Here is a 16003-nt window from a genome sequence, read left to right as displayed (position 1 = left end):
TTGAAGCAGTGTGAGCTTGTAGATCTGCTATTTTTTTGGTTAAGATATTTGGTGTAGATGGGAAAAGAGCGAAGTGGTTAAACTTCCCTTTTTCTCCAACACTGATAGCTGTAACATTATTCATTTAGACTATTGAACCTCTATGCTCTTGCTGAAAATAGCCAAAGTACAAGCTCACAACGCGTCGCAGCGCAACGCGTTGTGAGCTTGTGAAAAATCGTGAAAATGTCAGGATTTGGAAGACTTTTTTTAATTTCGACCTCAGGCCTAAATGGGTTAAGTCGATGAAATCAACACTGAAGATAAGAGGTATAACATGGTCCTCTCACCATGATGAAGGCCTGGTCCTGCAGCCTCTGCTCCCCCTTGGCGTCGGCCAGCGTCTCCAGGGAGTGGAGCCCCTGCTGGACAGAGGTCAGGCTGCTCTGGAAGGAGCACAGCGTCTCCTCCAGGCCGCCCACGCACCTCCGCTCCTCGCGCTCCACGCACTGCAGCGCCGTGCTCTCCTCCTGCTCCAGGGCCTCCCGCATCGCCACGTACTGCAGGGAGACGTCTGCTCGCGCCGTCTGTAAGAGGGTCTGGAAGACGGGGAGAGAGTTGTTATAGTTTAACCCATTTTAGACCTGAGGACGATTCTACAAAGGTCTTCTAAATCATGACAGTTTTCTGAAAACCCTATGTTTCTATGTCAGTGGTTCGCAAACATTTTCATGTCAAGGACCCCTAGAATTATATGTATTTGGCCGCCGACCCCCATCTGAAAATGTTGTTCCAGGGACCTCCCCAGAAGCAAAGATTTTAGTTAAAATGTTCACTCTGTAATAATATATATATATTCAAAGATTTGAGGCACATTTTCACGATTTTTCAAAAATAGCAGACCTACAAGCTCATAGCGCGGCACTGAGTGCCGCGCTATGAGCTTGTAGATCTGCTATTTTTCAATAGCTAAAGTATAACATAATGGGTTAATAACCCACCCCTTTTCCCCTTCACTGTATACATATTTTTTTCCCCTATTACCCCCTATATGATGATTTCCTGTTTTTGGCTATAAGTGTATATTTGTACGTCTCTAAATGTTATGATGAATTGAACAAGATGGACCCTCTTGTAAACAAGTGGAGTTTTTTGTATTGAGTTGTGCTCGAAATGTACTGTAATTCTGCAAACTGTTAATAAATCAAAATCAATCAAAAGGGCCATTTCCCTTTCAAAACATGTTTGGGGTCATTTTTTTAACGTCTACTCTGGTGTTTGTGTGACACCCCCAGACAGTTTTCAAGTTGCTTGATTCAGTATTTCGATATTTGATATTCATTTTATTAGATACGGCCGCTTCCTATACAAACCCATTGTAACTTCAAACTCGCATTTCATCTTAAGGTTAGGTTTAGGCTGAGGTTAGAATTAAGGTTTGGGTTGGTTAGGCGTGGTTGCGAAAACGCTAGGAAGGAAGAACTGTCAATCACAGCAGGTCTACCTAGGACTGTGGTGGGATCACATGACTGTGTCAGGCAGGCCGGCATACTAAATCCAACACGGGTTGTGCTTACTGCTTATAACCACGCCCCTGGGCAAGTTAAGTTTTACTGAGGTTAAGGTTAGGTTTAAGGACTTCAGTGTTCTGTACCATACTATTGTATGTATAAGTACAGAAACAAAGAATGTTTGCTTTCGCCATCTTTGTTGAAAAAGAGTCTGGGCAATTATGTTGTAATCCTACTAGAATTACTTAACGTTTCTAAATCTCATATTTAGATTTAGTCTGACTTAATCTATAGTCACCTCATGAGGTTACTGGAGGTCAACTGCTTAACACAATCATTCCCGGGATTCCTTCAAAATAGGAGCTCTGGGGTGCCGGGGAAGACATGCCCATTTTACTCTGAAGCCCCCAAAAGTTGCTAGCTTACCTTGCTCTCGTTTTTATTTATACGATACATGATCCAAAAAGCATATTTTGAACAAGAGGCGGATGAGGAGCAGAAATGAAGCGCTAGTATATCCATCAGATCAAAACCACGGAGAGCGCCCTAGATTAGGAGAGACGAGGCATTCTTTCTGCCGCGCTAACAGGCTAGTGAACGGTAAGCTAATATGACCGTAGAGCGAAGCGTACGGTGGCCGAGAGTCCAACTGAAAAAAGAAATGAAAAAAAAAATCAGAATATTCTTCTCTCTAGTCTGATATCATTGAGGATACGCTAGGACATGTTACGTGTACACACGTCCAATGTATGTGTCGGTTGCATTCCCTATGACGTTTCCAGACGTCCTATGGATGGATTGTGTTAATGTGTGATTGCCTTTGAGGGGATTAAGCATGTTTACCTATACTCATTGGTGGTCAAACCCATTAGTGTCAATATCAGACCATCACTGCTGATCACTGCTGATTTTGAATCTAAATCTTTGTGTTTATGCTATTGCCCTGGAGTATCTATCTCATGTAAGGTTTGGGATTCAATGGCCTTTTTAGGGTTAGGTTTAGGTATAGTTTTACTGAGGTTAATTAAGGTTAGGGTTAGCAAGCCAGGGTCACAGCGACTGGCCAATCACAGCGCGTCCTTGCACAACCCATGTAGGCTTTGGTATGACGCGTCAGGCAGTGGCGCGTGGCTAAACTGGCAAACAGCTGTTCCTGATAGCCTACATCAGTAGCACAACATCACTTAGACCTGAGGATGATTCTTAAAAATGTCTTCCAAATCCTGACAGTTTTCTGAAATACCCATGTTTCTATATCAGTGGTGCTCAATATTTCATGTCAAGAACCCCAAAAATTATATGTATTTGGCCACGACCCCCATCTGAAAATATGTTGTTCCAATGACCCCCCCCCCCCCCCCCCCCCCGCCCCCAGAAGCAAAGATTTGAGTTAAAAACGTTCACTCTGAAAGAATATATATTAAAAGATTTGCGCCACATTTTCACGATTTTTCAAAAATAGCAGACCTACAAGGTCAACAGCTAAAGCATAACATAATGCTTAAAACACCAAAAGGGTATTCACGAGATCACAGCCATTTACTGTAAAAAAAAAGAAAAATCCTGTGACAAATAATTAATTTTGACAGAAATCCATCTGTAGAAAGAGCTCTGACTGCTACCCATACAGACATCACGTGTAGAAAGAGCTCTGACTGCTACCCATACAGACATCACGTGTAGAAAGAGCTCTGACTGCTACCCATACAGACATCACGTGTAGAAAGAGCTCTGACTGCTACCCATACAGACATCACGTGTCTGTTATGCTACCCATACAGACATCACGTGTCTGACTGCTACCCATACAGACATCACGTGTCTGTTATGCTACCATACAGACATCACGTGTCTGTTATGCTACCATACAGACATCACGTGTCTGTTATGCTACCATACAGACATCACGTGTCTGACTGCTACCCATACAGACATCACGTGTCTGTTATGCTACCATACAGACATCACGTGTCTGACTGCTACCCATACAGACATCACGTGTCTGTTATGCTACCCATACAGACATCACGTGTCTGTTATGCTACCATACAGACATCACGTGTCTGTTATGCTACCATACAGACATCACGTGTCTGACTGCTACCCATACAGACATCACGTGTCTGTTATGCTACCCATACAGACATCACGTGTCTGACTGCTACCCATACAGACATCACGTGTCTGACTGCTACCCATACAGACATCACGTGTCTGTTATGCTACCCATACAGACATCACGTGTAGAAAGAGCTCTGACTGCTACCCATACAGACATCACGTGTAGAAAGAGCTCTGACTGCTACCCATACAGACATCACGTGTAGAAAGAGCTCTGACTGCTACCCATACAGACATCACGTGTAGAAAGAGCTCTGACTGCTACCCATACAGACATCACGTGTAGAAAGAGCTCTGACTGCTACCCATACAGACATCACGTGTAGAAAGAGCTCTGACTGCTACCCATACAGACATCACGTGTAGAAAGAGCTCTGACTGCTACCCACAGACATCACGTGTAGAAGAGCTCTGACTGCTACCCATACAGACATCACGTGTAGAAAGAGCTCTGACTGCTACCCATACAGACATCACGTGCCGACACATCATGTTTGTAACTTTGGATGCGTTGTCAGCTTCTATATCCCTTTTTATTTTAGTGTGTAGCAAAAAACAGGAGGTGACCTAGTACAGAGCCCTGGGGGACTTTGGGTCAGCTAATGAGGTGGTTATGTAATAATAATAATAATAATACATGGTTCTAAAATGAAACTGGTAAAAGTGTGACTATATAAGAGCGTCGCAGTCCCGCCCCCTTTCATGACAACGCCAGGCCCAGGAAATGAATCCCAATGCATTTTTCCCCATAGACATTTCAAAATGTATTTATTAAAAGACCTTTTAAGCGTCGTACGAAGCCAACTGGAGTCGTGACAAATCATGACAACAAACACAATATTTTGGACCAAACAAATAATTGTTGTAACCTGCAGTTTTTTTCTACTTTCTAATTCTTTGTTTGGCCCAAAACATTGTGTTTATTGTCATGATTTGACACAACAAGAGTTGGCTTTGTCCGCGGTGTAAAACGTCTTTAAATAAATACTTTCTGAAAAGTCTATGAGGAAAATGAACGGGGATTTCTTTTCGGGGTCTCTCGAGGGGGCGGGACTGCGACGCTCTATATAGATGTTGTGTGTCTGTCTGTCTGTCTGTACACATGAATAAGTGTACAGCTGGTCTGTGTACCTGGTACTGTTGTTTCTGGTGTGTGAGTTGAGTCACTCTGTTGACCAGCGTCTGTTCATTCTCCTGAAGATGTTTGATGTCATCCTTCAATGTGACCTGATGTAATAAAACAACAGTACGTCACACGCACGCACACACACACACGCACACACTAGGGCATTCACTTCTAGTCATTTGTACTAGTTGACTAGTTGCCTAGTTTACTAGTCGACTAGTTGTTTAACTACCCATTATGTAAAAATAATAATAATAATTAATTCATATTTGTACATTTAAAAACTGTGTACATTGGTGACTATAACTATAATCTAACTGATCTTGAGGCCTACAAAATCAGGAAAAAAAGCTAGTCAACTAGTACCAACAAGGTCGACTAGTGGATTTACTAGTCGACTAGTTGAATAGTCGACTAGTTGCTTAATGCCCTAACACACACACACACATTTTGAAGCAGAAACAACAACAAACGCTGCACTAGAGAGGAACTTGTAAGTGGAATGGTAAGCAGCAGGAGACAGAACGCGTGTGCTGTGTGCCTCACCCTCAGCTCTCTCTCGGCCTCTCGGATGCTGATGCAGGCGTGTCCCCGGTGCGTTCCGATCACCGTGCACACGGTGCACACGCACACGGCGCACGGCCGGCAGTAGATGCGGTTCATCTCCTGGTGCTCCTGGCACCGCCAGGGCGCCGTGTCCTCCACGGGAGGGACCAGCGTGTGGCTCTGGAACACGGGACTGTCCAGGTGGGGGCGCAGGTGTTCCGTGCACATGGAGGCCCCGCACACCAGGCAGGTCTTCACCGCACACAGCTGCCTGGAACTAGGTTTAATTCATTATGTATGCATTAATATATTATTAACCCATTTTTGGTGTTTATAGCATTATGTTATAGCAAAATGTGGCGCAAATATTCTAATATATATTCTTTCAGAGCGAAGGTTTTTTAACTCAATTGTGTGTTTTAGTTTTGGGTTTGTTTGTGGCTGTTGTTTTTCTTTGTTTCCTTTTTTTTGGGGGAGGGCAGGGCCGTGGCAGAGGGGTTGTTCCTACAGGTGTGGCATATTGGCATATTTAATACATCCTGGAATTCTAAATGAAGGCAAAGACATGAGCCATGTCTATAAACTCATTTTTCTGGTGAGAAAGAATACTTAATAATATCTGTTGATCAGAGATTGATTTATCTCAAGATTTGAAAAACCACAGTTCGGACATGTCAACTCAGACTTTAATATAATAGTTGAAGCCAGACCGTGTGAAGGTCAAGTCATGCTCTGCAACATTCTAAACCCTACACGGCTTGTGCTTATAATCACGCCCCGCTTCTGTGGCCAGCGCCAAAGCTCCTCTCGCCTATAACAACTGCACGGTTTTTTTGGTCGATAAAGTATAGTTTTTGACCACGACTGAGGCGTGCCACGAGTTGCCGCGCCGAACGTTGCGAATAGCAAATCATGTTCTGGCGAGAGCGAGAGAGTGGCCAATCACAGTGCGTCCTTTCTGGAAACAATGGGTGCGTTCGGAAATGCACACCGGGAGCGCACTCGCCTATTAGTTTGCATTGCACAGTGCGCTATTTCCGAACGCGCCCAATGTTGCAGTCATAAAATGTCAAATGTGGGATAATCTGATTGGTTGGGAGCGAGACTATACGTGAAAGTCAAAGTCGTACGATTTGTCACACACGTTACCGCAGCAAAATGTGTTCTCCACATTTAACCCATCTCTTGGAGCAGTGAGCCGCAGCCAAGGAGCGGTGAGCTGCAGCTGTGCCGTGCTCAGGAATCATTTGATTAGTTGATTTGACCCCCCCCAATGCAACCCTTTGATGCTGAGTGCCAAGCAGGGAGGCATTGGGTCCCATTTTTACAGTCTTTGGTATGACCCGGCCGGGGATCGAACCCCGACCTCCCAGTTTCAGGGCGGACACTCTAACCACAAGGCCACGGTCTGTCTGGTCACCTCCTTGTTTATATTTTGTGGAACAACGCACAGCTCTTCTAACCTGGGACAGTAGTGGCACATCGCGGTCACATCAGAGCCCCCCCGGGGGGCCAGGGTGATGCGGTGAGGGGAGGACGAGGGGGGCGTGGCCGTAGGACGTTTGGCGCGCAGGCCGGGAGACAAGCTGAGACGAAGAACAGGAGAAGTAGAAGGCTGGTCTTTTCCAGGAGGACTGTGGGTGGAGCGGCTCGGGGTGGACGGAGGGGACATTCCTGGAGATCCTCTAGTGGAGCGCGTGGGAGAGGAGGACGCGTCGCACATGTCCACCTCGCTAGAGTCACCTGCAGCGATTAAAGCACAAACAGCACACACACATGAGTCTTGCACCCCAGTGTTTCCCATTCTCATTAGCCGTGAGTAAATATCCCTTTATTTTTCTCTGTCTACATTTTGTTTTTAGTTATTATTAGACAAAAATGTAGTCACAAAAGTATAATGAAGAAAAAATAAAGTGAGGCTCCGCGCACTCAAATCTGTGCACAATCAAAGGATTAATTTGCAAGCTTTCGGTCTACTGACTTTCTTCAGGCATCATAATAACAGGCAGTTATTAGTATTTAAAAAGATTTTCAATTATTTATTTATTTTACATGAATTAAAAACGAATTCAAACAAGAATTTGATTTAAAAAAGGAGGAAATAAATCAAATAATTCTATACAGTTTAAAAATAAACTTTAAAGAAGTAGTGAAAATAGAAGATCTACAAGCTCACATCACAACGCGTTGTGAGCTTGTAGATCTGATATTTTCGTTTGGGGTCCTGGCCGGGGAGACTTTCCCTTATATGGGTCTCTCGAGCTGAGAGGTTTGGGATCCACTGCAATATTTAATTATCCAACCTATTTATCTAGTTCTATCTTTCCATCTCTATTCTTCTTCCCTGTCCTGAAAACTACAAATGATGTTTGTTGGAACAAATAAACCTGTATGACCATTTAAAATCCTCTCGTAAAATAAAATACTATTTCTGCAGCATTTGACTTTATCAGCCACATGGTGGCAGCAGAGCAGCAGGGTGTGTTGGCCTCTATGGAAAGGACTGGACTTGAATCCACAAGTTCTCAAGGTGGGGTCCATATTGACCCTTACAGGTCTACGTACAACTTTGAGAGTGTACACATGGAACCAAATGGACCCTTACAGGTCTGTAACTCTGAGTGTACACATGGAACCAAATGGATCCTGTAAAATCAAACCATGTGTACGCTGTCAAGGTGTGTTCCCACAACACAACATACGGCGTTGCATTGTATTGCATTGCATTGAGCAGTGCAAACGTGGGGACACCAACAAAGGGCTTTATTGTCTTCACTCCAACTGGACTCTATTGCTAGTTTGACCACTTCAAATAGTCTTTCACCTCAAAATAACTAATAACTGAAAATAGCTTGTACTGTAAGTCCGCAGATGATTTTGCTTAATGTACAACATTATTTTCTCATGGCCCGGGCGGCTGGCGTAGCTGTCTGGGCAGCTTCGCTGGTAATCCAGTCTGGCAGTGTGCCGCGGGTTCGACTCCCGATCCCGACAGTCTTTACTGCGTGTCACCCCCCCCCATCTCTCTCCCCATTTCCTGTCACCGTACTTTCATCTATCCCTCTATCAATAAAAAGAAAACGAAAGCCAAAAAAAAACATCTTAAAAAAAAAACATTATTTTCTCACTCAACAGTAAACAAACTAAGGTATACACTAGGGTATCTGCACATTTCTAATGTAACAATGTAACAATTTAAGGACTTTTAAGACCATATAATACCTCTAAAATAAAAATCACACCCGTGTGAAGTGAGGGGCACTAATATATTAAAGTCTAACTCATGTTGTTTAGGTGATGTAATGGTGATGTACAATGCCAACACAAACATTAAATGCCATTAACAATAAAGAGACAATATGACGTAATGAGGCACATTATGACGTAAATGTTCCCTTCATTGTCAATGGCATTTACAAAACAAACATTGAACTAAAGACAAACATTAAACCTGTATATAGGAGAGGCTGGCGCCCCTCAAAAAATACCGGTAAGCAAAAAAACTAACATTGGCCAAATATTACCTAAGAAAGAGGCAAGAAATTGTGAAAATAGCTGATCTACAAGCTCACAATGGCTCGTAGTTCGGCTATTTTCACAATATTAATCTGTGGAAACGAGTCAAACAAAATGTAATTCCTTGACTCCTAATAATTTCAAGTGCTTGTCAGGGTATAGGGGTCGATCCCTAGTTCAAATATGATCATTTTGTGGGGGCTGCGGCCGGAAATGTTTTGAGAGCCATTGATCTTTTGCACAACAAAATGAGGAACATTCAGAGAATGACCGACCTGATTGCTCATCAGCTTGTGGTTGAGGTTGGACCTTCAGGTGGGTGTCTGAGTCGGAGTCATGTGGACCGTTGTTCAATAGTTCTACATCATCACAGCCAGAGTCAGAGGAAGACCTGGTCCCACCATCACCACCATCATCTTCACTATCATGGATCTCGACAGGTTCTTCTTGTCTCGCTGTCCTGGACGGGTCAACACCAGCAGCTGATTGGCTGTTGGGTAGACATTAATCAGGCCCACTTGTTCAGAGTGACTTGTGAGATCAGAGTAAAGATGAACTCTAGTCAATAAACAAGGTAATTAGTCACATAGGTAGAGTCACATGGGTAGAGTGAGCAATGTGTGCCTCGAAGAAACTACAGGATACCATTGTAAACAGTTAACCTAGCATATGTTTGAACAACATTGTGACAAATGCACATTATGTCATAATATTTGTCTGCTTGGCCTATGCATGTTTCTGTATACGAGTGATATAAGTGAATTCCTGTGAGATGACTTTGAAGTCGATTATGAACATTTGTTTCCTGTTCTTGTGGATTACAGTTGATTAGGGGTTCCCCCGAATGTTCATTCTTCTTTGGACCATTTCGTTTGGACCGAAGGAACTATGCTGCAGATATTGGGACTTGGTTGGGTTGGGGGGGATTATTGAAATAAGTTTGATTTGTTCGTTGATTTGTTTTGTTTATATGGAGAGAGATAGGGACAGCCTGTTTATGCCTCAAGTGTATTTTGTTTCCCATTTGCCGCAACAATTATTACCTTTGTGTGGCTTCAAAATAAAGTTTCACTAAGCTAAGCACCTGCCGATCCTGTTGATTTTCCTTTAGCTAATTATTTACCTTTCAAAGTAAAGGCTGATTGTTACAACATGCTAAATAAAATTCTGTACATTTGAAACTAGTATAGGCCTATGAACAGCACAGCAGGTGAAAAGCTTCCTGTTCAGAGATGAGCTCTCAGTCAAATACTGCATTCGAATTACCACTTTAACAAACAAGCCAGTTGGTGTTGCACAGTGCACTGCAGCAAATGGAAGTGTTCTTGAGACTTATTATTGTGGATTTGTTTTTTTATCAGCGCGAGAGCAAAGCGCAGCTGACAGACAGTGCTGAGTGGTGACTAGGTAGTCTGAAGAGGTGAGTGCTAGGGGGTGATGCAGAGTGTGAAGAGGTGAGTGCTAGGGGGTGATGCAGAGTGTGAAGAGGTGAGTGCTAGGGGTGATGCAGAGTGTGTAGAGGTGAGTGCTAGGTGGTGAGGCCAAGTGTGTAGAGGTGAGTGCTAGGTGGTGAGATAGAATATGAAGAGGTGAGTGCTAGGGGGTGAGGCCGAGTGTGAAGAGGTGAGTGCTAGGTGGTGAGGCCGAGTGTGAAGAGTTGAGTGCTAGGTGGTGAGGCCGAGTGTGAAGAGTTGAGTGCTAGGTGGTGAGGCCGAGTGTGAAGAGTTGAGTGCTAGGTGGTGAGGCCGAATGTGAAGAGTTGAGTGCTAGGTGGTGAGGCCGAGTGTGAAGAGTTGAGTGCTAGGATGGTGAGATAGAATCTGAAGAGGTGAGTGCTAGGATGGTGCGATAGAATCTGAAGAGGTGAGTGCTAGGATGGTGCGATAGAATCTGAAGAGGTGAGTGCTAGGATGGTGCGATAGAATCTGAAGAGGTGAGTGCTAGGGGGTGAGGTGGATTCTCACCTCAAAGGGGTAGTAGTGGGAGTGGGAAGAGCATCTCCGGCGGTGGGTGATGATGTCATTGGCTCCTGGAGGTCAGGTGACTCGCCGGGGGCGGGGCGCTTGGGTTCAGGAGGTTGCTCTGGAACAGCCGAACTGGACTTCCTCTTCCCCAGGAGGGAGGATGTTCCCATACTCCAACCTGATTGGTTAAAAAAAACACTTACATTTGTTTTGGGCTATTGTCAGGCGTGGACAGTACTCAACATAGACATATAAAGGCCTCTTCCGTCTCTGCGGCGTCTGTATCTCAACAGAACGCAACGGGAGGCGATGGCGATGCGTGATTGCATTGCAAGTGTTGTTTTTGGCAGAAAATTTGGATTTTAGTTATAGCCATAGTCTCTTGAATAGTTTTCATTTAGTTTTTAATCACATTTTAGTCACCTGGAATGTTTTAGTGTCTAGTTTTAGTCGACGACTAAATGTCATAAGATTTTAGTTGACTAAATCTACAGTTGATTTAGTCGACTAAAATGTATTTTGGCGGGCCTTGATGCCGTCGTAATGACTGATTTTACACTTAAAATAGCCGATCTACAAGCTCACGTGTCGCGCTGCGACGCGTTGTGAGCTTGTAGATCAGCTATTTTCAGCGTGCAAACCAAGTGTAAAATGACTTATACTGGATCTCTTGTCCACTAGCCCCTTCCTAACATTTTCGTCTAGTTTTTAGCTGTTGACGAAATTGTCAATACATTTAGTCTTAGTCATCATAGCTTAGTTTTCATTTAGTTTCCATTTAGTTTTCGTCAGTGAAAAAAAGGTAGTCGGCGAACATTTTTCATCTTAGTTTTAGTCGACAAAAACAACACTGTTGCATTGGCAAGCTTTCCTGAGATTCCTTGCGAAGCATAGCGGAAGCAAAACGGAAGAACCCGAAGAGGCCGTTCGGTTCGGTAAGCCAATCAGAGGAGCGTGCCTTAAAGATTCCGCTTGACCTCCTCCTCCCGTTCTAGGACAAATAAAGAGGAATGTGCACGGAGGTGTGGCCCGGTCTCCTGCAGGAGGTTTGCACATGTTCAGTGTAAACAGGAACTGCGATGATGGAGTGTTACAGCAGAGGTGCTAGATAGTAAGCTCATAACTAAATAATGAGATCCAGAACAGTTGAGAATTAAACAGCAGTCACCCTTCCCTTTTCAAATGTTTTATATCATCCACAGCACTTGAATGAACAGTATCCATGTTCCTTTGTCATTTCACAAAAATAAGAGTTTAACACATGTACTACAATCAAAGCGAGCATCAACAGAACATGGAAAATCCACAAAAGAAAAATATACAAAAACATTAAAATTTAGTAAATGTACTTGTCCTTTGTCTTTCAGTCTGTTATACACAACATTTTTTCCACAGTTATGAAATTGATTTACTTTTTAAAATAAAAACAATCAACATTGTACTATTCTCTTTTTATTACCGTATTTCAGTTCAGGGTCAGCAACTCTCATGCATCTCTAGCACCTCTGCTGGAACACTCCCATCGCAGTTCCTGTTTACACTGAGCATGTGCAAACCTCCCGCAGGAGACCGGGCCACACCTCCGTGCACATTCCTCTTTATTTTTCCTAGCTCTCGTTGAAGACAGGCTGCTCCAACGAACTGCAGCGGCCAATGAGGCATCTATATTTTTTAAATATACTATGGTACTCAAACTCAACCCCAGTACTTGAGTCAAAGTATAAAGTAGTTCACCAGAATCACCACTGCAAGGGAATGGACAACTTCACCAATTTCCAACCTACCGTATCTTCGTAGAATTGTCGTCATAACTAATGTTCATTATAATATGCCACAATTTGTGTCTAATCACTCTGTGTCTCAGAGCATCCATTGGTTCCCAACCTTTTTATACTGAAGTACCACCTCAGAAAATATTTGGCTCCCCCAAGTACCACCATAATAACTGATGTTAAGATACAGAAGCGTATACCTGACTGTACTTTTTCTTCCATTCCTAAGCCAATAATGCTGCTGCTCTGACAAAACTCTGTCTAATCACTAATCAGCACAACTGATGATATTTCTAATGTGATTAATCTGTTCTCAAATCTTCTATTAACGGCTAGGTGTGCTGTTATGCTCATTTCAGCACGGCTGGAGAGACGATTTCAACCAGTCAGAAGTACTACCTGTAATATACATATTTCATCCCACTTTTGTCTTTTTTCTCCTTTTTTGGGCGAAAAAAACTCCTCTGAGTACCACCAGAGGGGGGCGCTCAAGTACCACCAGTGGTACTAGTACCAGTGGTTGGGAACCTCTGTCTCAGAGGACTATGGACAGTTCAGAACTCTGCCTATAATACCAGTGACATCATCTGTATATCAAGATATACAAGCTCACAGCATGTCAACTTTGTGCCGCACTGCAAGCTTGTGCATCTGCTATTTTCGATTTTATTTTTTTAAATCTTGAAAGTGTGAAAAAATGTATAGTGCATTTTTTTTAACCAAATCTTATCTTCTGGGGGTCCCTGGCACAAAACATTTTCATTCCGCATTTGTAGAATCAGCTATAGTCTTAATGACTAATATTAGGACAGGTTTGCTTTCTGGATGTCAGGAACCGTTGTTATACATTTGCTGTCAGGCAGAAACCTAATATGCCAGTCTTATACTGTATGTGCATTTTATTGTACATATAGGGTATGTAGGCCTACATGCTGATCTATGCTGATCTATTACTATTACTGCTAGTATGAAACTACTGTTTTGCTCCTTTTTATGTATTTTTATAGGTTTCTCCTTTTTAGTTTTTTTATTATTATTATTATTATTTATACCAATAAAATACAACCTTGAACGTATGTGTAGCTATAAATTATAGGGATCGGTCTACTCTACTCTTAGTATGTATATTCTCTACTGTGGAAAGCCTGGAGATTTCAGTGCTCACATCCGGGTCTAGAGCTTGAGCAGTTTGTGTGCAAGGCAGATTCTAGAGTCAACACATAATAAATATATTATCTGTTTTACGGAGTGTAGACTGTAAGACATCGTTGAAATGAGGAGAACACATGCAGTACTGTACAGTAGGAGAACTCCGCCTAACGCCATGGAGCAGAGAGAACACCAGAGCTAGCCTAGATGCTATCAATGTAGCCCTGGCTAACGCACTGACCTCCATATTAGACAGCTACATTCACGTAAGAGAGTAAAGTCCATGTACCTGTCATTGCATTTAAACCACGATCATCTAAATTCTAAAACATATATCGCAAAGTGTGTTCTCTTCTAATAGGCCAGTGGTTCTTAGCCTTGGACCAAAATACTATCATAGATGTATTTTTAATCCATGCAGTCTGACTTTAATTAGCTTGCATTAGTTTCTGTCCAAATCGATCAAATACATATAGTCTTGATCCAAGGCTGAAGTCAAGTGGTTCTCAAAGTGGGGCCCAGGGGACTCAATCATGGTTCTTGAGGCGGTTCTAAATTGACCATTGCAAAGTTGCAAAGTCTGTTTGTTTACTCAGCTCAGCCCTCAGCATGATCACAGCTGTTTAAAAAGGCATAGGTGCCACTAAAACACTGATTTTTTTTGCCGGTTACAGTATAAAACTTATAAAAACCTATCTAAAATCCAGATATGGTTTACTTTAAGAGTCTGCACGTGTAAGGGATTGGTGATGGAACCAATAGAGTAGGGTCCATTTATTTGTACACTAGATTAGACCAGGGGTCTGCAACCTTTTTGAAACAAAGTTCCATGTTTTTAGTTTCTAGATAGTCAGTGTGTCACTTTAATGACACTGCACACCACAATTCCAACATGTTTTGATTGTCTACTAGTACGAATATAACCTTTTAAATATTATTTCACATTGTTCTAATGATCATTAGACTCAGAGCATAGCCCTCCTATCTCCCTCCCCAGTCAGAGTTCAGAGTTTTAATGAACGTAGAATGATGTGCAGTGAATTCATTTATTTGACTACATTTTGTTTTTATGCCAGTGTGCCAGGGATCACCATCCTTTGTGCCAAGGTTGGCACCAGTGCCAAAGGTTGCCTACCCCTGGATTAGACTGTTAGATTGAAAACAATCCATCCACTGTCATGGTATGACTGTCTAGCAATAAACTTTGTTAAGCTTTTTTTCTTTTACCGGCGCGGTTGACTGCTGCTGCTGCTGCTGCTGCTGTTGCAGACCCGCCGCTCGGGGTCTGGCTGAAAGGCAGGGTCCGGTACTCGGTCTTGCACCTCCATTCTGGACAGTAGTAGGGTCCGGTGCGCGATCCGGACCACAGGTCCCCTATGCACCTCCTGCAGAACCGGTGATTACACTGCTTCAGCGTCACGGCGTCCGCCAGAGGGCTATGGCACAGCGAGCACAGGAGAGCTGACCGCTGCTGATCGCCGTCCAATGTATTACCCATTCATTCATGTATTAATTACCGAATTTAGTTAATGTAATTACTCTGTCTCTGTCCTGTTCTGTATGATTGATACTGTCTCGGTTATTCTCTTCCGCAAAGAGGTGGTGGAAGAACGAAAAGTTGAAGGGCGGAGCTTACGGACGTTTGAATCCCGCACCGCCCCGCCTCCTCCCACTCTGCCTGCTATTAAAGGCGCACACACACACACACACTGAAATAACTGAAATAATTCAAGCCCTTTATTGATTTTATATTGATGATTATGGCAAGCAGCTCATGAAAATCCAAAAATCAATATACCAACATTTTAGAATACCAGGGGGGGGAGGGAGTACTGAAATAAGCTATTTAACTAATCAGCTGAATCAGCTAAACACCTGCAAAGGCTTCCTGAGCCTTTAAAAACTCAGCTGGCGGCTGGCCTGTTTCAGTACACAAAACCACAATCGTGGGTAGTAAGCTCAGTGGCCTTGTGGTTAGAGTGTCCGCCCTGACCCCCGTCTGGGTCATACCAAAGACTGTAAAAATGGGACCCAATGCCTCCCTGCTTGACACTCAGCATCAAATTCAAATCAACTAATCAAATGATTCCCGAGCACGGCACGGCTGCAGCTCACTGCTCCTTGGCTGCAGCTCACCGCTCCAAGAGAAGGGTCAAATGCGGAGAACAAAATTTCACTGCGGTAACGTGTGTGACAAATCGTACGACTTTGAATTTTCCAGAATTTGGGAGAGCTTCAAAAGCAGTGGCCTGAGGCTGGAGAGCCCATATGGAGAGCCACCCTGCACGTGTCCAGGAAATCGGCTACAAAATAGCATAG

At 43.3% G+C, this 16003-nt stretch overlaps 1 protein-coding gene across 2 annotated transcripts in view; it reads right to left on the bottom strand.

The window, feature by feature from the left end:
* The window catches only part of LOC306923424 (tripartite motif-containing protein 14), a 493176-nt gene extending 477871 nt beyond the window's left edge, over positions 1-15305 (bottom strand). For both annotated transcript variants that reach the window (XR_013790063.1, XM_079501510.1), the window contains exons 1-7: positions 14912-15305; positions 10764-10941; positions 9075-9289; positions 6747-7026; positions 5284-5560; positions 4743-4838; positions 330-578 (exon numbers count right to left, since the gene is read on the bottom strand). Coding sequence is in view for 1 of the 2 variants with exons in the window: in XM_079501510.1 (XP_079357636.1) it covers positions 330-578; positions 4743-4838; positions 5284-5560; positions 6747-7026; positions 9075-9289; positions 10764-10941; positions 14912-15182 (1566 nt within the window). In the remaining variant the exon portion in view is untranslated. The remainder of the gene's footprint in view (positions 1-329; positions 579-4742; positions 4839-5283; positions 5561-6746; positions 7027-9074; positions 9290-10763; positions 10942-14911) is intronic.
* Positions 15306-16003: the final 698 nt, after the last annotated feature.

The sequence above is a fragment of the Electrona antarctica genome, assembly GCF_951216825.1.
Source record: "Electrona antarctica genome assembly, chromosome: 5".
Classification (NCBI taxonomy): domain Eukaryota; kingdom Metazoa; phylum Chordata; class Actinopteri; order Myctophiformes; family Myctophidae; genus Electrona; species Electrona antarctica.
Note: the sequence above shows the minus strand (reverse complement) of the source record. Positions and strands in the feature narration are given on the sequence as shown.